The 25170-nt window shown below is 41.8% G+C and overlaps 1 protein-coding gene across 8 annotated transcripts in view; it reads left to right on the top strand.

The window, feature by feature from the left end:
• The window catches only part of rerea (arginine-glutamic acid dipeptide (RE) repeats a), a 165655-nt gene that overhangs the window by 127115 nt on the left and 13370 nt on the right, over positions 1-25170 (top strand). For 5 of the 8 annotated variants that reach the window (XM_061768662.1, XM_061768672.1, XM_061768652.1 and 2 more), the window contains 5 exons: positions 8012-8060; positions 10393-10517; positions 12743-12842; positions 13865-13963; positions 21001-21081. In XM_061768662.1, coding sequence (XP_061624646.1) covers positions 8012-8060; positions 10393-10517; positions 12743-12842; positions 13865-13963; positions 21001-21081 — 454 coding nt within the window. Of the gene's footprint in view, positions 1-3667; positions 3971-8011; positions 8061-10392; positions 10518-12742; positions 12843-13864; positions 13964-21000; positions 21082-25170 lie in introns of those variants that run through there. The other 3 variants (XM_061768708.1, XM_061768718.1, XM_061768680.1) reach the window with 3 other exon arrangements.

Raw genomic sequence — 25170 nt, 5'->3', positions numbered from 1 at the left:
CTCATAACCTATAAGTGGCGGTGACATTGGATTGAAAGTCTACTGCATTTTCATAACCTCTCGATGGTGGCATACATTTGTAAAATGTGAAGGTTTTTCATTTTCCCCTATACCTATGTATAATGCGCACTACTGACTTTTGACACTTTTTTGGGGGGGTGAGGGGGAAATGCACATTATACACGAAAAATTACGGTACTTATGGCAAGAATATGTAAGCAAGCAAGCAAGCCACAAAGTGCTTTACAAGATGTATATCAAATACACAAAATGTTAATGGTAAAAATGGGACGAAAAAGAGAACACAAAACAGAGCCTAAACAAAATTTGTCAAAGGTTAAAATTACTGAAAGGCCTGGTGAAAAAGCCAAGTCTTCAAGTCCTTTTTTTCAAAACTTCTACCAACTCTGAAAACCTCAGAAAAAGTGGTAAGGTATTCCCAGTTTTGGAGAGGGTGTTTGAAATGTTATCACCGTCACATGACACAAGATGGTATGTTCAGTTACGGCCATAATAACCGTTTTTCATTTGATTATTTTATATTTACGGTCCCAAAGTGTTTTTCACACAAATTCCACAACGTTGCCATAGGATCGCTATTATTGGAAATGCCGTGGACTCTCTGTTCACAAACTTAATTTGTTCTGCAACTCTGTCCATGAACCAAAATGTTTGTGAACAGGAGCAATTTTTCCCCTTAAAATGAATTTAAATAGATTTAATCCGTTCTAGCCTCAGAACCTAGTCATCTTTGCGTGCGGCTGACGCAGACGCCCACTGCAGATGCCTGGCAGGAGTGGACAACGGGGCCCTCCGACTGCCACGCTCGCACGCTGGGGGAACACCCAAGCCAGGGGCCTCCCGCCGAGCCAATGGACGACCCGCAAACAACACAGTTCCGACGGCGGGAGGGTTGTCTTTGCCAGGGGTTAGGTTTAAAAAAAAAAAAAAAAAAAAAGCACTTTGCTGTACTGTGAAGTTCTGTTATGTGCATCACCAATGACTGATTGGCGTGCTGCATTTCTTTAGTTGTAGGAACGGAACTATGTTCCTCCTCCCCATACTGCAAAACAGAGTGTTTACAGCTCTTCAAAATAAAAATTCAAATCACTCAGCTCAGCTCAATTTTATTTATCGAGAACTTTACCAACAGTCACAGCTGAAAAAAAGTGCTATTCATGAATACAAATCAAACATAAGATAATTGAACATAGCATAATTTAGAAACAATAAAACAATGTTAAAATGGATGAAAGCAAACGGAAAACTAAAACTTTGAAAAGTGGCTAGTGAGAGTGCTTTTCTAATTATATTGATGTAATATATATATATGGAATGGGATCAAGAGACGAAAGAGGACAACGCTTAATAGAATTTGCTGAACAGGAAGGGTTATACTTTATCAATTCATTCTTCAACAGAAAGTGGGACAGAAAGTGGACATGGATAAGCCCCAAAGGTAACACTATTTATTTACATCATAGACTACTTCCTGTCCAACGAGTAATACCAAGGGGTATTTACGGATTGCACCACCCTAAACAAATTTTACAAGTGACCACAGATTGGTTCGGGTCAACGTGCAAATCAACTGCCAACATGAATGAAAGAAACTTCTGAAGAGCAAGCTTACCAAATTAAACTTAATTCAAGAAAGAAGCGACTAGTTTCAAATACGTTTGGCTAATCGTTTTAAAGCTCTTCTAACACTGTCAACACACGACGACGAAATTGTAAACGGGATTATTCAAACTGTCAACAATCTCACTATATAGCCAAGAACATGATTCCTATTTATACAGTGGAAAAAGATGGAAAGCAGAAAGCATGGAAACATTGGATCCCAGATATGAGGGAAATATTTCACAGAGGAAGCATTGCCAGAATTGGAAAATAATCAATCAATCCATTTTCCGTACCGCTTATCCTCACTAGGGTTGTGAGCGTGCTGGAGGCTATCCCAGCCGACACTGGGCGAGAGGCAGGGCACACCATGAACTGTTCAGCAGCCAATCGCAGGGCACATACAGACAAACAACCATTCACACACACATTCACACCTACGGACAATTTAGAGTCTCCAATTAACATACCATCCCCATTCCCAGGGAAAAAGTTACAAGTGTGTCGCTGTAAAACACTTTTCTATGTCTATTGACCGGTGGAGTTGTAAGTCGGACAGTGGAGTGTTTAAGATTGCGAGCTTAAAACTATGCGCTTGCAGACAACATATTGCACCCGAAGATCATACTGGCGAGACAATTGCGGAAGGGCTCAATGATGCCTTGAATTCTTGGAAGATGGGCGAGGTTTTTGTTTTTGCGCTTAGTCAACTAATAGGATCACAAGAAGCTGCAACTATTCAACCATCATTAGCTTCTAGCTTGACATGTTTAAGGTATGTGCAAAAGATAATTAAAATGTAACCAAAAATTGCACAATCATTTACAAGCACAAATGTATTTTTTTTTTAAAAACGTTCTGTATTAATAGCACATGCTTTGACAATGACGAGAAAGTAAACCTCATGAAAGTCGGTTGAGAATTGAGCAAGTTCTGATTTATTTTCAATGCAATGTATTGCAAGTGATGAGAACGTTGCCCTTGCCAACATGGCCGCCACGTAAGCACGTCGCTAATGGCCTGCGACAGCGTGTGGATCTTCAAACACATACTGGAACCTGTGTGCTAAGTCTAATGAAATCGTCATTGTTAGCCTGAAGTTAATTTTAAGGTTTACAGCTTCAAGGACGTAGCTCACTGCCGTTGACATTATTAGCAGCTAACTAGCCTAATAGCTTACTGAGATGACTGTATAAAAAATTGAATCAACCACATTGTGCTTCCTTTTTAGATGCTCGCGTGTCACTGTCGTGCTGCCATGAAAGGCAAGTTCTGTCACGCAGGTTTTGAATCGCGTTCCTCTTAAGTATTTTTGTGAACTGCTCAAAATTGCGGGCTCCGTCGCTAACACTGGATAGCCGTAGTTCTTCCGGGTACGTCATGTGGTAAACTGGATGACCACTACTGCACATGTATCTGCATCAAGGCCAGAAGGCACTTTTGAGCGATAAGACTTTAAGTTAATTATTTTGATTAAATTAAATGGATGGTCAAGGATTTTGATTATCCATGTAATCGTGAGAAGTCGACTAATCGTGGTAGCCCTCGAGGAGAATCGGGTTGCTACAGTGGCTTCTGTTTGGAATACCTGCAGGGAAGCGTATTGTATTTCTTTGTGATGTTTATAATTGTGAAATAAACCTTGTGCTTTGTAATGTAAATCCATTTGGTCTAGTTCAGTTTTATACATTTAAAACTTGAATACAATAAATGTCTAGTTATATCGACATTAAGGAAAACTCTTATCGTGATATCAAATTTACAAAGCCCCTAATGCAGAGTCATCAGTGGTTATTATTACATTCCCGTTTCATCCACTTGTTGGGGTCTGTCTTCGTTGTCGGCACGGGAGTTTGGCCAATTGGAAGCACCCTCTATCCAAGCCCTGTTCATGCCTCTTTTGCCTCTCTCCTCTCCCCTCCATTCCCCTCCTCTGCTCCACATGCTTGGTATTCCGAGCGGTGCGTCTACACCCTCGCAATTGCACCCGTGTTTATGATGGCGCAGACACACAGGGGGGTGGGTCGGTCGTGGGTGGAGAGGGCCAACGATTTCTGTCTCGTGCGTGCGTGTGTCTGCTCCTCTGGTTGGCCGGCCGCCGCTGCGAGGTCGCGGCACATGCTCAGTGGCGTCCCCCGTAAACAGCGAGGCGAGCTGGCGGCGCCTTGCTTACATGCGTGCGCTCGCTCACAGGCTGCTGAGGTCACGACACAAACTCGGTGCGCGTCTCTCCATTTTGAGCACCCACGCACATTTCGGTGCGCGAGGGGGAGCGTTGTACACACGCAGTGTCACCTGCCGGAAAGGGTTCCATGTCCGACATGGACGACTTGTTCAGCCCGCGGAGGTAGGTGCGCGCTCTTCTTCTGGAGCGGATGGCGACTCCTGTTTTATTTGTTGTCCGCTTGCTTTGCTGTCATTGTGCTTTCCAGCTAGAATCACACCTGTAATGACGTGGTTTCAGTTCACGGAGGCACGCGTGCGTTATAACAAGCCACGGCGGCTAGCGTGGCTCCATTTTGCAGCTCCTGTTTACAAGCAAGATGACATGGCGCTCAGCAGGCTGCACACAAAGCTTGACACCCCCGCTTCCACGCGTGGCGCCTGTCGAAACCAATTGAATACCGCCGAGTTGGCTCTTCTCTTGTTTTTACTGCGCTGCAATTATGTCAGTGTGCCACACACTCACGCAGCTATTGGTTGAAATTGATAAAGGGGGCGGGGCTGCGGCTGATTGAGAATACACGTCATGTTCAAGTCATGTTTGGGTTTTAACCGCCTGCGATTAACAGCTGGGCTTGTTGCAGTTCGTGTATTAGTTAGATGTGTGGCTCACTGCAGTGCATTAAAAAAAAAAATTAAGTTTTTTTTTTTTTTTTTTAATGCAATTGGATTATTACTCTGCTTATTTAAACATAACAATTTAGTGCATGACAATAATAATGCATACATCTTAATCGCACAATTCAGGCATGAACCTTTTTGTGTAACATCACAAGATGCCGGCATATTCCTGGCTAATAGGAATGTAGTAATTGGTGTAAATGAAGTACAACACCAATTCCATTGAAGTTGGGACATTGTGTTAAACATAAATAAAAACAGAATACAATGATTTGCAAATCATGTTAAATGTATATTTAATTGAATACACTACAAAGACAAGATATTTAATGTTCAAACTGATAAACTTTATGGTTTTTAGCAAACAATCATTAACTTAGAATTTTATGGCTGCAACACGTTCCAAAAAAGCTGGGACAGGGTCATGTTTACCACTGTGTTACATCAACTTTTCTTTTAACAACATTCAATAAACGTTTGGGAACTGAAGACTAACTAATTGTTGAAGCTTTGTAGGTGGAATTCTTTCCCATTCTTGCTTGATGTACAGCGTTAGCTGTTCAACAGTTCGGGGTCTCCGTTGTTGTATTTACGCTTCATAATGCGCCACACATTTTCAATGGGCGACAGGTCTGGACTTCAGGCAGGCCAGTCTAGTACCCGCACTCTTTTAATACGAAGCCATGCTGTTGTACACACGTGCAGCATGGGGTTTGTCATTGTCTTGCTGAAATAAGCAGGGGCGTCCATGAAAAAGACGTTGCTTGGATGGCAGCATATGTTTCTCCAAAACCTGTATGTACCTTTCAGCATTAATGGTGCCTTCACAGATGTGTAAATTACCCATGCCATTGGCACTAACACAGCCCCATACCATAACAGATGCTGGCTTTTGAACGTTGCGTCCATAACAGTCCGGATGATTCTTTTCCTCTTTGGCCCAGAGGACATGAAATCCACAATTTCCAAAAACAATTTGAAATGTGAACTCGTCGGACCACAGAACACTTTTCCACTTTGCATCAGTACATCTTGGATGAACCCGGCCGCAGAAAAGCCTGCGGCGTTTCTGAGTGTTGTTGATAAATGGCTTTTGCTTTGCATAGTAGAGGTTTAAGTTGCACTTACGGATATAGCCGAACTGTATTTACTGACATGGGTTTTCTGAAATGTTCCTGAGCCCATGCGGTGATATCCTTTACACATTGACGTCGGTTTTTGATGCAGTGCCGCCTGAGGGATCGAAGGTCACGGGCATTTAATGTTGGTTTTCGGCCTTGCCGCTTACATGCAGTGATTTCTCCAGATTCTCTGAACCTTTTGATGATATTATGGACCATAGCGGATGTAATCCTTAAATTCCTTGCAATTGTACATTGAGGAACATTGTCCTTAAACTGTTCGACTCTTTTCTCACGCACTTGTTCACAAAGAGGTGAACCTCGCCCCATCTTTGCTTGTGAATGACTGAGCGATTCAGGGACGCTCCTTTTCTACCCAATCATGACACCCACCTGTTCCCAATGAGCCTGTTCACCTGTGGGATGTTCCAAAAAGGTGTTTGATGAGCATTCCTCAACTTTCTCAGTCTTTCTTGCCACCTGTCCCAGCTTTTTTGGAACGTTTTGCAGCCATAAAATTCTAAGTTAATAATTATTTGCTAAAAACAATCAAGTTTATCAGTTTGAACATGAAATATCTTGTCTTTGTAGTGTATTCAATGAAATATAGGTTGAACATGATTTGCAAATCATTGTATTCTGTTTTTATTTGTGTTTAACACAAAGCCCCAACTTCATTGGAATTGGGGTTGTATATTGAAGTGATACATCTCGGCTTAGAAGTAAAATCTTAAGTATGTCAGGGAGGAGTTAAGTTTAGTCATGTGTCGTTAGTGCAACTTCCGTAGATTCTTCACCTTTTTTGGTCTTTTTCCTCCACCACACACACACACACACACTTAAAGTGTATTTTTTGAAATCAAATTTGTAGGCAGGTTATTTTTAAGGGTAATTTTGTCAAATGAGATGATTAAAATGATATTAGTATTTTGGGGTCATAATCTGTGGTATTTTAACAGTATAAACTACTAGTAAAGACTTTTAATCAGTATGCCAAGGGGTCGATTTTATTGTATTTTTTCGCCATTTTTGGCAGGCCCTCGTTCCCGCTGAACAACTATGCTTTACTGTACACATACGGTATTGGTTATTTTTCAAAGCATACGGTAAAAATCTTAAAGGTCTCCTGAAGGGTTTGCCAGGTGCTTCGCATGCACGTACTAGAAGTACTTGAGCCTTGCATTCCTTCTGTATTGTGGCTCCTCTGTCACCTTTCCGTCTGGTCATCGGCACTCAGAATCTGCCTAAATCACAGCAGTCCTCCGATGCAGTCGTCCTCATTTGTCATCCTTACAGCCTCCTGCCACCCTCAACATCATGGACCTGGCTCTCTTGCTTATTTGTTGGAGAAGTTTGTAGACGCACACTATAACGGTAGCACAGACAGTCAGTGGCTCACCTGTGTGGACTTTAAGACTATTGAGCTGTTTAGGTTTTAAAACCATGTAGTTGTATTTTTAGCTTGGTTGGTTTATTTACTTATACTGTAATCTATCTCTGTACCGTTTAAAAATAATGATGCGATAATGGAACTCATGACTCGTGAGAATAACAGCTGAGAGGATGAAGAGGATGATTTAAATGTTTTTAAATCATGATGCAAACTGTGCTGATGATAATCACCACGAGTTACACATTTTTATTTTGTAACGATCATCACTTTAATTCACTGAAGTCTTCTCTGCTATGTTTGCAATAAAGTAGCATTTTAAAAATATTTTTGAATGCAGACAGCAGCGGCAGACTGTCCTAGAATTGCTCAAGATGGAATTCAGTATTTATCCAGAGCTGCTGACAGAGTCACTGTGTGCTGTTTGTTCGTGTGAGGAACAGTATGCCTGCTGAGGAGAACGTTGGGTCAGATAAGAACCTGTAGCATGGAGCTGAAGGTTGGAGCACTGTAGAGAGACGAGTGGGCCTCTCATCTTTCAGCCAGGCCTCGATGATGGAGTGCGAGCTTCTTAGGGTGCAAATCACACTGACACATTCTGGGCTGCCTTGCGCACGGCTCTATGAAAATCAGCGCTGTTACCTAGGCAACCGAAAGGAAAGGCTTTTCAAAAGGAACAGCTTGTCATTTTCTTTAATCCGATGCAGCTGGAGATTCGGAACACTACTATTAAAGTGCAGTTGCTATGGCTACCGACATTTGTACCAGCAGCCGTTGCAGAGGCCCATGTGGAAGTCCCCCAACCCCTCCTTTTCTTTTACACGATTTCGTTATGGATGCATTCACAATATCAAGCCTACAAATGTGCTCTGGTCCTACTCATTGTGTTGGCGCATTTGACTTTCACACTAAAACACAATCAACGCACAGACTAATTCATCCAGTACAATGCAGGCTGGTTCTTTTCAGCTAACTTTAAAAGGCTTCACGTAGCTACTCTGTTGTTTCAATCTGCTCTCTTTTGTCTCCTCAGGCGGCTAAACAGCACTCAGGGGGAAATCCGGGTGGGCCCCAGTCATCAAGTAAGTCATCGCACGCATCGACAGTACATAACCTGGCTTTCCACTAGAATTATTTTTTTTTTTTGTGTAACTTAGTTTGGGAACATTCTTTCTGTGTAACGTTTTCACCTATCTGCTAGCCAACATTAGACGAATGTTCTCATAACCTCATAGCTGCCTGTTACTTGCTCTATGGTGCCAATGTAGGTTAGTTTAAGCAGTGTTTCTCAAGCCTTTTACCCCCCCCCCCCCCCCCAATATGTAGCTCTCCAAGAACAACCTTATGGGACAATATTGGTCAAACACTCATTGCAGCATTTACAAACTCTTCTTTGTCTATGTAAAAAATATATATATGGTGTTTGGAGTTGCATTTACCGGTGTGTAAAAACACTAGTGAGTGTTGAAAAAGTTCAAATAATTATACCATATATACTTCTTTTTTTTAATTCATAGGTCCATTTTTGTTCAAATGGATATTTAGCACAAAACCATAAGACATAAATTAGACATAGTGTGAATGGATATCTTTTAGTTAGAAATGACACAATAGAAAAGATCTATGTCCAAAATGTTATATATTTCAATCGAGCATAGGATGCTGTATTGTAGGTGACGTTGGAAATTAAAAGGATCGTTAAAGGTGCAAAAGAGTTACTTTCCTCAAAATTGTCATCGCTATGAATACATTTTAAAATGTAGGAAAAAAAAAATAAAAAATAATACTTTTCATTATAACTTAAAATCTTGTTTTTTGGGGTTTTTTTTCCCCCCCTGCTTTTCTGTGTAATTTTCACCCCGAAGATGTCCGATCAACAAATAAAACCCATGACAACTCAACATTTAGCCAGGGAATTAATAATTTTATGCTTGGAAATAAACTATATTTTAAAGAGCAAGGACCTAAAGTCAATCCTTTTATCATTTAATAAAATCTGTCAATGTAAAATTAATGGCAAAAAGGGATATTTGTTAGACCTTTGCACAATAATATACTGTATGTTAGGGCTGGGCGATCATGGAACTATAATCATCACGATTATTTTTATTGATATTGAAATTATGATTAATTAACATCATTATGCATTGATTTCCAAAGTATTATTTTTAGTAGTATTTATTTAACTACCAGTATTTATTTAACTACCCAAACTCAACTTTAAATATAACTTAAAAGAACAATCAGGAAATAAATTAGTAACAAGTAAAATAATAATCTATTAAAAAAATAGAAATAAAAAACAATAAATAAAAATACATACAGCCATGGCTAAAAACATTTTCATGCCTGGGGTGACTGTATTGTCTATTATATATTTGTCTAAAAGAAATCCTTTCAATATTCTAGCATTTAGCAAATACAAATAATGTTGGTAATCCTGATTTCACGTCTGGTGGGAAAAGCGTTTGCTTTTTTTTTTTTTTTTTTTTTTTTTTTTTTTTTACATTCGGCCTTGACTGTTTTTTGTTGTTCCTCTGCTGTACGTGCCTTTGCCTCTTGGTGGCAGTGTGGTGCGATGCATGCATGTACCTGCATATTGCAGTAAGCTATAAAAGAGTAGAAGAAAGTCGCAATAAAACTTTATTAAAGTCGTTTTTCACAGATAAGGAAGGATATATGCCTGTGAGTATTGTTAGATCACCTGTTTGCATGTGTTACTACGGCGTTTGTATTCGTTATTTGAAGGTAAATCCCTCTTTTGGTGTTAATGCTGATGTCAGCTGGCCTGTCATTAGGGTTATCCATTGACTGTTAGCATTAAGCTGGCCAATTTAAAAAACGGTATGTCTTGTATTTAAATACAAAATATATAATTGTTTTTGTTGTGCATTTTGTTGCATAATAAACTCAAACTGGGGTGTCAATAAACAGCTTAAAGCACACTAAGGGATGGCAGAAGCGCATGCATGACATTCTTGCTACAAGCATCACACGGTGTGTTCAGGGTACGTTTACAACGCAGGAACTTGCATACGCATCGTTTTTTTTTTTTTTTTTTTCTTCCCTCGATTATTACGTTTTTATGATCGTGAGAAGCCAAAATCGAAGTCCCGCTTAAATTTCGATTAATCGCCCAGCCTTACTGTATGTCATCTGCCACAGTGAGAAGTAGTTGCACTGTGCAGCAGCTTGGCACACAGACGCGCGCGCGCACACACACTGAATAAAGTGGAGTTTTGTGTTGATGCCTGTCTGCATGATTGTGCCTGTCCTCTCGTACCCCGCCGTCACAACTCAGGCACAGAGTTGAACGTTGATGATGGGTTGGAAAGCTGACATTTTCTTCAAGGCTGTGTGCTATTTGTAGTGTGACACCATCTGTCCCACTCCTTCTCCCTCTGCCCTAATAAGGCCAAGCTTCCAGAGCTGCAGCCTTTCCCCTCCTCTGGTGGTCAGGCAGTGACGGAGAATGAGGAGCTGGTTTGGATGCCAGGGGTCAATGATTGTGACCTTCTCATGTACCTCAGAGCCGCAAGGTGAGTCTTGGTCTCATTCATCAGTGTCACTCAAACTCATTGTTGTTTGTTTATATAATGTAAACATCTTTTTTTTTTTTTTTTTTTAAAGTTATAAAAGTGTGAAGTTACCTTTCGTGCCAAAATGCTGAGTTCCGGTGCGTACCCTTCAAAATAAAAGGCTGCAAACTTAATACAGGAAGTCAAGTTAAAACATGCACATACAAACCATTTGACGTGATGAAAGTCCCAAAAAACTATGTTAACAATGCTGTAACATCAATTAACGAATATTAAGTCAATTGGGTTAGTTCCACACACATTGCCTTTTAGTTCATAGGTATGATATACTGGTTATAAAGAACCTCAAGTCAAATGTTCATTTTAATCTATGGTACGGGTTGCTAAGAAAATGGATGTTCTTAATTTGAACACCTTTTATTTAAATAATGCAAACTTTTTTGACCCAACCCCCTAAAAGAATATCAATTGAAAATCGTTTGGAACCGGAATCGAAATAAGGAACCGGAATCGCTCAAATTCAAACGATGCCCAACCCTACTAGTGAGTGCGAAGCAAAAAAGCCGCTCGCATTAACAACAAATGGAGGAAAACTCTAGCAGTCGAATTTGCCAAAGAAAAAGACTATTGCTTTAGACAACAAATCGGAGGCTTTGTAACATTAACATACCATTAAGCTAGGGTTTGCATGATGCATTGTTTAAACTTTGTCATTGCGATGTGCGCATGCGCGATAGTCACATCGCCAAATCCTGTGATTTTGGAGTCAAAAGAACTTTGGGTACCCAACATGCACTGCGCACATCGTTCCACCAATTAAAATCGTACGGTGAATAGCTTAACAGATAGTGAAGCATTCGCCAAACCAGGAAAAATGTCCTTGCGTCAAGTTGTTTACTTGTCACTCTCAGCTGTAATGTACTTGAAAAATGTCATGTAAAACAAATATTTCACCAACAAATGTCTGCTAACCTACGTGCTAGCATACAGTGATGAGAACAGCTAGAATTGGTATTAAGATTAGCACCGATGTTGCGGTAAATTGTAACCCTTCAAACAACACGCACGGAGCAGCCCAGAGGTGTGCTGTCATTCCTGGGTGCGTTCCTGTCAGGTGATATGTCGGAGGGTTCTCGCTACACGGAAGATAGCCCCAAAAATCAAACATGCTAGACTTTTCATTTTGTCGTAGAGCCAAATTGTTGGACGTGGATTAAGTCACACTACAAGGAGTTGTGTCGTTCCTGACAAAATATGTTGTGCCCAATCTGGGAAATCGGGCCGATAACTGAGCTAAAATCTTGGAGCTTGATCCAGACACAAGGTGCACACAGCAGCAGCAGAAAGTTCATTTTTTTTACGCGAACTACTTCAAAGTTCAGTTCACCGTTCCAAAAATGAACTAGTTCAGTTCATCGTTCATAATTCAAAATGTTTAACTAAATTCAGTTTCAAAAATGAACTAGTTCATAGTTTTTTTTTTTTTTTCTTTTTCCCTCAATACTGTATGTTGCTGACAGGCTTTTACCCTCAAAATACTGGCATTTCATTTTCACACCCATAGTGTTAGGAATGTGCTAATATCGGTACTAAAGTATAACTGGGCGTGAAAGAATTGATTTTAACTGCATGTCTGGCTGGGCACTTACCTGCTCAGTGCATTTAAATGGTTAGACACAAATGACTCATTATACTTCTGTGCTCTGTTGAGCATAGTATATTAGAAACTGTCCCAAAAATACATGGTGGCGGGGGGAGTATATGTGCTTGTTTTCACATCACCTGTATGTTCTCATGTATTTTTTTGCATTGCAATATACTGTATATTACAGCTTTACAAAAAACGCAATGTCATTTTTTCCCCCAGTATCGTGCAGTCCGACATTAAGCACTTCAAAGCTTGTCCATGATGTTTTTTTTTAATTGGTATCTGTATTTCTGGAAATAATTTAATTGGGATGTCAAAAATGGGTGGTACTGCTGTTTGGTCCGTATCCATAGGCTTCCAGGAGATGGACAAAAATAACGTCTAAAGTACACTACAGACAGAAGGCTCTGTGCGTGTCCATATGCGTAGCTAACAAATTGAGCCTTAAATGTAATTTCTGCTTGCATTTAATATCTAATACTTGCTTACTCATCCTCAAAAGAGATGTATATGTTGTTGTATATACTCGTATCAAGAGACTTGCAGTCGTTCTAATGCTGATGTGCTGCATCCACAGGAGCATGGCCGCCTTTGCAGGGATGTGTGACGGAGGCTCAACAGAGGATGGATGTCTAGCAGCCTCTCGAGATGACACTACATTAAACGCACTCAACACTGTAAGGACAATAATTCTTAACGCTGAGCTTCTTGTAGTCAAAAAGACCATCGTAATGTTTGAATCACCGGGAGTCCACTCGTTACTGTTTCACTTCAAGGATGGGTAATGGCACGGCGCCTGAGCCAATAAAGCAGCCTCCTATATAGTAAACTCTCCCTTAGGGGCTTTTTAATACATCAGGTGTAATGAGAGATGTGCCTGTCATTCTGAATTTGAATACAGAGATATAAAATCCTATGGAGGAGATGAAAGGAGTCATAAACAGGGCATTTATATTCAAACTCTATAAACCAGGACATTACAGAGCAGGCTGGTCATTGTCGCTCAACCTTCCTCTATGGATTTGCAATTCCAATGAGTAGTACTTTTTTTTTTTTTTTTCCTTCCTCGGAGGAATAACCCCAGTAATGTCTATTTTTCAGCCACTTTAATGGGACGCCAGGCTCAAAGCTGCACTGCGACTGCTTTTGTGTCTGTGTTGTTCTGCATCTCAGCTTTTCCTTTCATGATCAAGCTGAGGTTTCTCCTGATTACCATACTTTGGGATATACTTAAGCAATGTATCGGCTCAATGAAATGCACACTCAAACAGATGAGAGGAAGGATTTCACTAAGACTTAATTGCAAAAGAGACAGGGAATACCATCACTAAATCAAATAACTCTTGTGAAAAAGTACTCCCAGTAACCAGTATTTTTGGAGCTCAATAAAAAATAGATAAAGTAATGACAGGATATAATAAGTCTGTGCACAAGCATTTTATTTCACGTTGGTAGCAAAGTGTGCTACATATTCTTTTGATGCTACACTCGGGATCATATGTGATCAGAAAATGTTTAAGGTAGGAGCTTAGTTGGGAAAAAGTACATTTCATTATAGATTTGAAGCAATCAATACATTCGGTATGAGCTGCTTTTCTATTACAATTTGAAGTTGGCGTCCAAGTAAAATGTTAATACATTTGAATGCATGTGTTGTGGTTTTAATTTCCTGGTTTTGGCCTTTTTCCCCCCCCCCCAGCTTCATGAGAGCAGCTATGATGCTGGCAAAGCTCTCCAGCGGCTGGTGAAGAAGCCGATACCAAAGTTGATAGAGAAGTGCTGGTCCGAGGACGAAGTGGTAAGAGTAGCACAGCATCCATTTGGAAACGCATGCAACAACACACGTTTGCTCTATGTCAAAGGGAATTATTGAAGGGACGCTTGAGTGTTGAGGTTACTTACTCTCCATGCTGCATTTTCTCTTCACGTTGCATGGTCAACAGATGGCATACTAGTTCATGCCTGTAGAGGGGGCTGTTGAGAGCAAGTTGAAGCAGTGCTCTTGGTCTCACAAGACATCAGGGAAAACACTTTCCAGCTCCTCCCACCCTCAAGAGCAGCTGCATCCGGTTTATCACCCACAGGATAAATCTTTAGGATGGAAGTCTGGAAAGGGTACAGGCTGAGTGCTGGTAATCCTATCCTCCATTTGAATTTAGATGTGCATTTTGCTACAGCTGTCCAAGGAATGGAATCAGAAAATGGCGGATGGGAGGGGAAAGGATGCCCATGTCACAGCAACTAAATAGTCACTCCTTATTTGTCATTTAAGTGAAACACATTCATCACATTCCTTCGGTGAGGTCTTCACCCCTCCTCTTTTCTCTCTTTGTCCACATGATATTACTGGCACACCTGAAGCTTGGCCCCCTTTTGTTCAATTTTGAGTCTAGCGGCTCAGATGCGGTGCTCTTTGAAGCCGTATTTTTCGATGCATAATTAACGTGATCGAAACATTTTTTTAGAGCCAAAGCCGACAACAGGAAATGAAGTCAGTCATCCTTTTGTTGGACCACTTAGGAGTTTTGGTTACCTTTCATACTTGCAGGCACCAGCCTGAACTGCTATGGAAAGGTAACATAACAAACATGTAGGAATGTTGACGATCCATAAGATCATAATCACTTGCGGTTGTAGTGGCAGTGTCTGATGTGTGTTGTGTGTGGAGGTCATTTGTGCAACACTTGCCCGACCTGGAGCAGTTTGATCTCCGGTAGGTCCCAGCGGTCTGCTCACCAGTTGTGCCTTTTCAGCCTGAGGGCCTTGAGGGACGTGTGGCAATGTCGGCCCAGCCCGCAGAAGCGAGCTCGGCTCCTCTTCATTTATGTATCACTTGCCGTGCCTCTTCTCCTCCGGGTTGAGCTTCATTATCCCTGCCTGCTCTTTTTCCCCACCCCGTCTGTGCTTATGAAAGATGTGAATACTTGTGACAGCGGGCGCCGCTGGAATGATAGCAGTGGCCTGTCTCCATGGTCACTTGTCAGCCTCCCCTCCTCCACTCGGACTTGCCTTGCCCTCACGCATCTCTCAGACGGCAGCTGCTGCCACATAATACTGGACCTCTTCTAAACTCTCCAAATATATATCTTCTCACTGTTCTTGCACAGAAAATATGTCAACACAGGTATATTATTACTATTAATATAGATTGATGGTCCACCAGTGCTAATAATCGTTGAAAAATGTCATTTACATAGCTTGGTTCTGGCCTCTGGTTATTTTCTGGGCTTCCTTAAGCCACTTTCACACTGCATTCCCGGTAAATTGATGCATCAGAAGTGTAACAGTAGAGGCAGGAGTTATTTGCCGATCTCTTCCAGACAGAACTCGTTGAAGCAGGACGTGCGTGTTTGAACAGCTGTTGCGGCTTGCGCCATTAGGATAATTAGATGTGTGGCAACAGCGACAAGTGCTAAACTTCACATCTGGTATGCCTTGGATACTAGCGCGGAAGGTGGTGCATTTGCAGGTCGACTTCAATCTCCATCTCGCATCGGTGCCATACAAACGGAACAGTGAGCCGATAATAAGGTGCAAAAAGCTGTCGTAAATGGCCAATGTTTCAGGAGCTATAGATTAAAAAGAAAATAACGATGGCTGATATTGGCTAGAATAGGGCTCCTTTCATAATCTTGTATGAAGCACATGATAGAAGACGTTGGAATTACAGATGACCATAATTATACATTGTTGTCATAGTGAAGGTTCTTCCTGCACAAACAATCTTTAGCATTCCTTAATTACTTTGAAATGTCTTGAATTTAAAAAAAAAAAAAAAAAAAAAACATGACTTAATGGTTTGAAAAAGGCCATTGTTTTGCCATCACTCTAATTATTTTGCTGTCGCAAATCACTTTATACGTAGCGCTAATGCCGATAACAGGCGGTGCCATCTAAACAAACAGCAGTAGTCGCAGTTTTGCAGTCTGTCGCCATGTCAGAGATCGATGACTGCGGTGGGGCTGTAGGTCTATATTCCTCAGCCAGCTGCACTGTGCCACGGCTTATCTCCGCCTGTGTCTTCAGCTGATGGATGGCTCGAGCTGGCTGCCAACGTCACTGAGGTGGGAGGGAGACCCAGGGGAGAGTAATTCCCCCCCGCTTGCAACCCACCAGTTGTTGAATATAGTCTCACCTGCAGATGACTTTAGATGATTTAAGAGTTACATAGCAGTGGTCTGCAGAGGGAGATCCATGCGCCGGTGTCCCCCCCCACCCCCTTTAGTTTACAGTGCCGTCAGAATATTTATACTGTGTTTGGTATCTAAATAGCAGACAGAGTGTGTTTGTGCTGGAATTTTCTTTTTGTATCAGAAGCTGCTGAAAGATGCACATAATCATACTATATGGCTGCCAGATATGTCCATGTTTGACATTCCCTAAATATCTCAAATACAGTGGGTACGGAAAGTCTTCAGACACCCTTAAATTGTTCACTCTTTGTTCTATTGCAGCCATTTGCTAAAATCATTTTAAGTTCTTTTTTTTCCTCATTAATTTACACACAGCACCGCATATTGACAGAAGGAAAAAAAAAACGGAATTGTTGAAATGTTTGACGATTTATTAAAAAAGAAAAACTGAAATATCACACAGCCATAAGTATTCAGACCCTTTGCTGTGACACTCATATATTTAACGTGGGTGCTGTCCATTTGCATGCACAGATCTGGCCAAGGTTACAAAAAAAATTCTGCTGCACTTAAGGTTCCTAAGAGCACAGTGGCCTCCATAATCCTTAAATGGAAGACGTTTGGGACCACCAGAACCCTTCCTAGAGCTGGCCATTCGGCCAAACTGAGCAATCGGGGGAGAAGATCCTTGGTGAGAGAGGTAAAGAAGAACCCAAAGATCACTGCGGCTGAGATCCAGAGATGCAGTCGGCAAATGGGAGAAAGTTCTAGAAAGTTAACCATCACTGCAGCCCTCCACCAGTCGGTTCTTTATGGCAGAGTAGCCCGACAGAAGCCTCTCCTCAGTGCAAGACACATGAAAGCCTGCATGGAGTTTGCTAAAAAAAAAAAAAAAACTAAAGGACTCCAAGATGGTGAGAAATAAGCTTATCTGGTCTGATGAGACCAAGATAAAACTTTTTGGCCTTAATTCTAAGCGGTATGTGTGACGAAAACCAGGCACTGCTCATCACCTGTCCAATACAGTCCCAACAGTGAAGCATGGTGGGGGTGTTTTTCAGCTGCAGGGACAGGACGACTAGTTGCAATCGAAGGAAAGATGAATGCGGCCAAGTACAGGGATATCCTGGACGAAAATCTTCTCCAGAGTGCTCAGGACCTCAGACAGGGCTGAAGGTTCAATGACCCTAAGCACACAGCTAAAATAACGAAGGAGTGGCTTCAGAACAACTCCGTGACTGTTCTTGAATGGCCCAGCCAGAGCCCTGACTTAAACCCAGTTAAGCATCTCTGGAGAGACCTGAAAATGGCTGTCCACCAACGTTCACTATCCAACCATCGTTCCCAAAAAGCTCAAAAGGGTGCTTCTACTCAATACTGAACAAAGGGTCTGAATACTTATAGCTGTGTGATATTTCAGTTTTTCGTTTTTTGATAAATCTGCAAAAATTTCAACAATTCAGTTTTTTTCTGTCAATATATGGGGTGCTGTGTGTAAATTAATGAGGGGGGAAAGGAGCTTAAATGATTGTAGCAAATGGCTGCAATATAACAAAGAGTGAAAAATGTAAGGGGGGTCTGAATACTTTCCGTACCCACTGTATTGTTTAAAAAAAAAAAAGAGATTGAACCTTACATATGCCACAATCCATATGGGCTTTAGCCAATCAGACACCTGAAAGCATACCTTAAAGTTAACATCAAAATACAATTAATGAGATATATAATGAGTGAGCCATACAAAACCGACAAGTTATGGCCATTCTAAAAACTCTGTACGAAATATCTTAAACGTATCTCGGAGTTTTACCAAAAAGTCAGTTATTTGTGACGAAAGGGTACAAATGTGGTCATGGGTTGCTGAAACTTCCTTTTTGTCTCGCAGCCAATCATATAAGAGATAGCTGGGGCTGCTTTGTTTTGGATGGCGGTCCACCATCGCCCCCTGGCTCCTTAGGTTTGTACACAGGCAGCTCTGCAAGGTCATCTTTTAACAAGTCTTCGAACAATAATGGCTCCATATTGCATGAAAGGAGTTTTGTACCTTGTACCTTGTCGGGCACTGACTTCCACGAGTGTTCTCACAAGATGGTATGTAGAAATGACATAGCATGCGCAAGCCGGCCATCTTGATACATCTTCGTGATGTTTATGTACACATGATCAAAACCAGTTTTACAACTTCCAACAATGAACAATTAAGCAGGAAGTGCGCACAGGCAACAAAGACCTATTGAGTGTTTTTCTGTCCCCTCTCCACCTCACAATGGAGAGGGGAAACTTGGGGCGGGCTAAAAGCACCAGCTCTCCGGAACACACTCCCGACAGAGAGGCCTGTTTCTGCACAGCGGCTGGCCATTTGGTGGCTCTCCCAGCCTCAACCCCCCCCCCTCCTCTTCCTCTCACACACTCTCCAACTCTTCCAAACCACTCCTCTGGCCCTGTGTTGCCCAGCAACGGAGGGCTGGAGCAATAGGAGCAGGGGCAGAGCGATCCAGAGACCAGATTGGTGGATGATTTATTAGCCGGGCTGGAGAGCAGTGAGCTGAAATGGAGTCTTAAACTGGAGCCGACATGTAGAGAGGGAGGAGGGAGCCAGCAAGAGAGAGACAACTGAAATAAGGAGGGGGAGGGGGGAGCACATGACAGGACTGTGTAAATTATATAGTTGGGAACATAATTAAGGTGACATAATTAGGACAGACATAGAAACTGAACTGAACCTCACAGCTGAAGAAGTAGACATTACACGGAAATAAATCCATACTCCTCTCTGAGAGAATATTCAATTATTTGTGCTTCTTCTCAATTCCTTAGCGTATATTATATGGTTTAGTATTAGCTGGTGTTATCAACCCTTTTTTTAACTGCCTTGAAATATCCATCCATCCATTTTCTGAGCCGCTTATCCTCACAAGGGTCTCATGGTCAAATTGTCAACATTGTTTTGCCACTATCGGACTGACTCACTGGCCAAATGTCATAAGTTGCTCGTAATATGGCGCTACTTTGTTGGCAACCTCAGCCCACAGGTGTGGCTGGAGGCGGTAAAGGCTGGGCTCCGCGCGTTTGTTGGGGACGGCTCCATCTGCTGGCTAATCAAACACTGCTGCACCTTCGGTCTGATTAATGCAAATGATCCTCCGCTTCCGTTCCGCTGCAACATGCTCTTTTTGTGTGTGTTTGTGGGGGGAAAAAGTGCTCTTTTGTTTTTTAATCCTGGGCTTTTTTTGTTTGGTTTTTTTTCCCAGCTACTTAATTCCACTTCTTGCTCATTTGCCTCAACTGAAATGAACACAATCAGCTCAGTCATTTCTTTTTTCTTTTTTTCCCCCCTGCCTTTAATCACGACCTCTTATTTAAAAAAAAAAAGAGAGTTGTTGTCTGTAGCTGGCTTTGTCTCTTGTAAATCTGGCTTTTGTTCCCCACTCATTCCGGTAAACTGTTTTGGTTACATAACATACAGTACACTCCATGGAAAATGAACTCCTGACACTCTGTGTCTGGTTTTCTCCCTCGCCTGTCTCCTGCTTACATGTCTGAGACCTTTCTCCACACATCACATATCAGCCAGCCAGCCTCCTTTCTCTCTCTCTCTGGCTGCTCGGCATTTCTGCCTTCCTGTGTGTTTGTTTGTTTGTTTGTTTGTTTGTTTCAACATCAAATAAACTGCCAGCATCTAACAACAGATAAATGGCCCCCGGTATTTGTATGTGTTGTGTGAGACTTAAAAGTCTGCTCGTGTAGTGTTGGTGGACATGCTGGAATGAGGGCTTTTCCCGAACCAAATGGGAAGTACAACCCTCCGCTCCAGGTTTTCCCTCCTGCTGCAAACCAGAGGCTCTCTTGCAGAAAGATCACATGTAAAGCCTTCCCCTTTGTAGTGGAAGAGCGAGGGTGACAAGCTATTTCTTGCTTGTAAAAAAAACAAGAGGAAAAACAGCGTTGTACCATCGGAGACATTGTGGATTTAGTCCCTGATTCTTTCTTTTCCTGCGGCTGGATGTAGAGGCTTGCGCTGATCCGCCAGGACTTTTGCCTGCTTTTTGCTGGAGTTACTTGGTGGAAACGGACCGGGGCTCGCCTCTGGAACAAGAAAGTAAATCTGTCTGCTTCACTGGTTAAGAATGTTTTTAGCCTCCGCTTTTTATGGCTTGCAGTCTGTGCCTCTTAAAGGAAAAGTGATGGATCTAGACTGATCCAATTTTAAAAAAAATAAATAAATAAATAGTATATATTTGTTTCTTCTCAATGAGCTGACGTTCACTTACCAGTCATTGTCAAATAGGATAAAGTGTCAGTTTCTCCCATCTTTCTGCTAATCTTTCAATGTTGTCGTCTATTTCTCTGTGATTAAATAGTTATGGCAAAATATACAAACTGGCCCAGTGTCAGGTATGTTTTGAGGAGGAAGTTTTGGTGTAGCCTATGAACTTCACTTTTGTAATCAACACCTCATGTGGCTGTTGTTTTACATCTGCCCCTCTACGTAATTTCAGTGTCTGTATCGCACTACTTGTCATTTCCTCTCCTTTCCTCTGACACGGCTATGTTTGCTCCTCACTTTAAATTGGCTTTGCAGGCTTTTAGATGCACATCAGAAGAACTCTTGAACCACAGTCGAGTGGAATGAAAACAATGCTTCTCGCAGTTTTGCTGAATCGCAAATACTAACAGTTCTCTCTGTCTGTATAATTTGCAGAAACGCTTCATTAAAGGCCTGAGACAGTTCGGCAAAAACTTCTTTAGGATCCGGAAGGAGCTCCTACCAAACAAAGAAACGGTACAGTTGCTTATTTTCCTCTCAAATATGTACCATTTCAAGTTTCATGCAACTTACAGGATGGTTAAACAAATCAAATAAATTATTGCCAATATTAGATGTTCCAATGAAATTATAGGGAATGTGATACTCACTAACAGACTTTTTTTTCCCCCCACAAAAATATTACGACGTGAAATAAATGAATGTGTCTAAGCAAGTTGTACAGCTAGGGTATGCACAACTGTGTTTATCACATTTGTCATGCATAAAGAGCAGGTATGCAGCAACTCTGAGCGGAACAACATGGAATACCAAAACTTCAATGAGTTCAAAAAGGAATCTAGTCACATTGCACTGGGCGAGTTTTCCCAGTATTTGTGAACTCTCTCACGGTAATGATTTCTAAGCAGGTAGTTATTTTGTACTCCTTTCTCTTAAAGGACCAGTCTTTTTATATTTTTTTTGTGTGCAAAAAGGTTGCTCATAATGTAATCACAAATATTTAGCGTTTGGAACCATACCTTGAGCAAATAATCATCAGCACTAACGACTTCAATTTCATGGATTTTTTTTTTTGGGGGGGGGTGGATTACGATAAAGCTATTTGAAGCCAAGAAAAACTGTTTTGTTAGTGTAGACTGGTTAGGGGGGTGTGCGATCTTGTGCACGCTACATACAAAAAAAGTTAATCATCACCGACTGACTGTGTGAGCAGTGTCATAACTGGGTCAAATCTAGGCAGAACAATGATTAACACTCGTATTAAGTGTGACTCCAATGAAAGTAAAACATACCAATTCACAGATGTTATCCTCCTCTTGGCTTTATTCCTCCAAGTACTTGATATTGTTTACTAAATGGAGTAGCGAACTCGAAGCTGATTGTCATTCTTTTTCTGCTGCATAATTTCCTTTTCTGCTGGGAAATGACAATTCCAGCCCTACGTCTCACACGTATATTACAGACTTTCAAACTGCATCTTTGCCTAAGAATTGTTGAGTGGACAAACTTTTGTGATCTAGCGCCCAGGTCAATCGTAGATGAAGTAGTTTTTTTTTTTTAATTAATTAACCATTTTACTTTTGATGGAGGCTAATTTAATGCGACAAAAATCACAGGACAAAATGATCGGTTTTGCCACCCCTGCTCTAGCGCCACGTTTTTTTTAATCCTCAGAGCCCAAATTAGATTTCCTGGGTCTAGAATAGAGAATGAATGAATACAGTTTCTCACAAATGCTATGTTCAATTATTTCTAAAATATATGCCAGGCCCAGTTGATTGGCTATAAAGAAGGTATTAGTGCAATTCAACCTGGAGGGCAGCCTACTTGGCAGGAGAGGTAATAGACCTCCTCCAGGTTCGAGGCTTGCCACCGCCGCCCGGCAGAGGAAGATTAATTTTCCCCCTGCAAATGGAAAATAAACTGCCCTTTAAACGTATAAAAAAAGAAGAGAAAATGACAGAGCAGTGAACAGGGAGCGGAGGAGAAAGCTAAGAAGGCTGGGGCGTTAGCTCACTGTCGACACGGAGCGGCCTGGCTTGTCGTACAGAGAGGAAAACTCTGCTTATGATTGAACTTAGTTTTTTTTTGCTGATCGAAGCCAGTGCCAGTTAATGCCCGCAGGAAATCTCTTGTTTATTTCCTCCCTCCTTTTTCCCAAATCCTAGCTCTCCAACATGAGCACAACAATAATTCAGGATGTTCCCGTGATTTGCGCGCGCGCACACAGTTCTGTTATGCCAAATGCAAAACAAAAGAAGGATGTCATATAAATGCTGTTGTACCTGTGCCTTTAGCCAAGTCAGAACCACTATGATTGAGCTATATTGCAAAGAATGAAGGCTGTCGGGGGCTTTCGGCGTCTTGTTGTACACTGTCTGTTCCTACTGTTAGACCCTATTAGCTGCACCGACCCTGAAGCTTTAGCGCGGCTCGTACAGGGTAAAGCACCCAGCGCTGTGTAAACACACCAGGCCTGACTAACACTCAGGAATGCTTCGTATAAAATCGCATAAAGGGCCGCAGGGGGAAGTGGGTGTGTCGTCTGACTGGCCTTGCTGCCACCATTTCCTTCAGTCCGGAGTGGGTGTCATGGAGAACGAGCTCTCTGCTTCCAGTGTTTAAACAAGTAAACATGCTGAAACAGCGCATCAAAAGATAACCGTGGGCTTACTCGTGTCATTGGAGTTTGTTTGTTTTATAAAAATGTGGTTTCAAGGGACATCAGCGATCAGCTTCAGCTCAGTTTGCTGTTCAGTTGATTGGACAAATTCAAATTCAGGTATAGAGGATCATCTAGATCTAGATCTAGATAGACTAGACTAAATGTGAGCATGTAAGCGTTCCATGTTTTGTATTCATGTCATTATGTAATGTACATTAGAATCCTTATTAGTGAGATTATAAAGTGCTTCCAAAATGGTTTTTATGTAATACTATGTTTATTATATACCTTGATAGAGCTCAAAATATCGAAACAGTTGACCTTTATTTAATACAGTCTAAAGAGTGGATAAAAGTTTGGTTCAAATTAAGTACCCAATACCCCCAGACAGGCTGTCTATGCAATTATTCTCACTTTGCACAGCAGCAACACAACAAAACATGACTTACTTGTTACATCCTCACATTTTCACTTTGCATTGCTTTACTTACGGTGCACGATTGTCGAACACACATGGTTTATTGCTGGTTTAAAAGCGTCCTTAGATAGTTGGAGTTGATAACCTAACCCTTTGATACTGACCTCAGTGAGCTTTTCTGAGTTACAGACTGACTGATACCTATGTAATATGGCCATTTTAGAGCACAAGTGACCTCCTTTTTATCCATCTATCCATTTTCTGAGCCGCTTCTCCTCACTAGGGTCGCGGGCGTGCTGGAGCCTATCTCAGCTATCATCGGGCAACCCTGAACTGGTTGCCAGCCAATCGCAGGGCACATACAAACAAACAACCATTCGCATTAACACCTGGGCAATTTAAGAGTCCCCAATTCATGCATGTTTTTGGGATGTGGCAGGAAACCGGTGTGCCCGGAGAAAAGCCACGCAGGCACAGGGAGAACATGCAAACTCCACACAGGCGGGGCCGGGGATTGAAACCTGGTCCTCAGAACTGTGATGCTGACGCTCTAACCAGTCAGCCAACGTGCCGCCTCCTTTTTATTTATTTATTTATTTTCAACGTCACCTTGTTGGTGCTCAGATAGGCCAGAAAGTGTGACATCACTGTTACCTCGAAGAAAAGGGAGCACACGAGCACTCCAGTTTGTGTCATTAACAAAATGTCCAATAAGAAAAAAACTGTTCTCAACTCAACCTCAAAGCAGATGTTTGCCCTCTTCCAATCTGTTCAAATGTCAAATTAAATGAATTGCCAGGTCCTTAGATCGGCAGCCTTCATGAGTTTGATTTATAAGTACTTTGGTTGAAACCCTAATTAAAGCAGCTACAAACGACAAACGCCTGGGCCAGTTAGCGGCAGCTGTCAGAAGTGCCACAGAGCAGCTTCCGTGTTGTGCAAATGATCTAACTCATCCGGGCAGTGAAATCGCTGTGGGCTGGTAGCTCAGCCCGTCCATATTGATGTTCTATTAACTGACGAGAGGCAAGAGCAGAGGCGAGGCAAAAGCCTTTTTTACTGTTTGAAAGATGGAGCTGGGAGAGCTATAGTTCGCTGTGTAATTGAGCTCTTTGCTAGGCTTCATTTCGTGTTTTTTGGGAACAGGCTTATCAGCAGAACACGCAGGCTTGAGCCTCCAGCAGAGAAAAAAAAAAAGGCTCTGTTGTCATCCAATCTGCTTTCATTGGTAAAAGCGCTTACAGCAGGAAAAACAGGAGTGCTGATTCTTCAGCATGTGCATCCCTGACCTATGAAAGCAGAGCTTATTCAGTCATTCTCCTGCTGAAAGGCTCTGCGCAGCAGGGAAGGGTTGTCTATTTAACTGCCTTTCACATGCATACTGCTCCGGTACCCAAGTTCTTTTTACTATTCAGCTGATGCCTTTTGCAAAGGAACTACGAGGCGTCACTGCTATAAGGCTGTCTATGGACTCATTAGCTAGATTATTACGATGCAGGTGCTTTTCATTCCTGACATCAAC

The sequence above is a fragment of the Phyllopteryx taeniolatus genome, chromosome 1 (genome assembly GCF_024500385.1).
Source record: "Phyllopteryx taeniolatus isolate TA_2022b chromosome 1, UOR_Ptae_1.2, whole genome shotgun sequence".
In the NCBI taxonomy this organism is placed as follows: Eukaryota; Metazoa; Chordata; class Actinopteri; order Syngnathiformes; family Syngnathidae; genus Phyllopteryx; species Phyllopteryx taeniolatus.
Note: the sequence above shows the minus strand (reverse complement) of the source record. Positions and strands in the feature narration are given on the sequence as shown.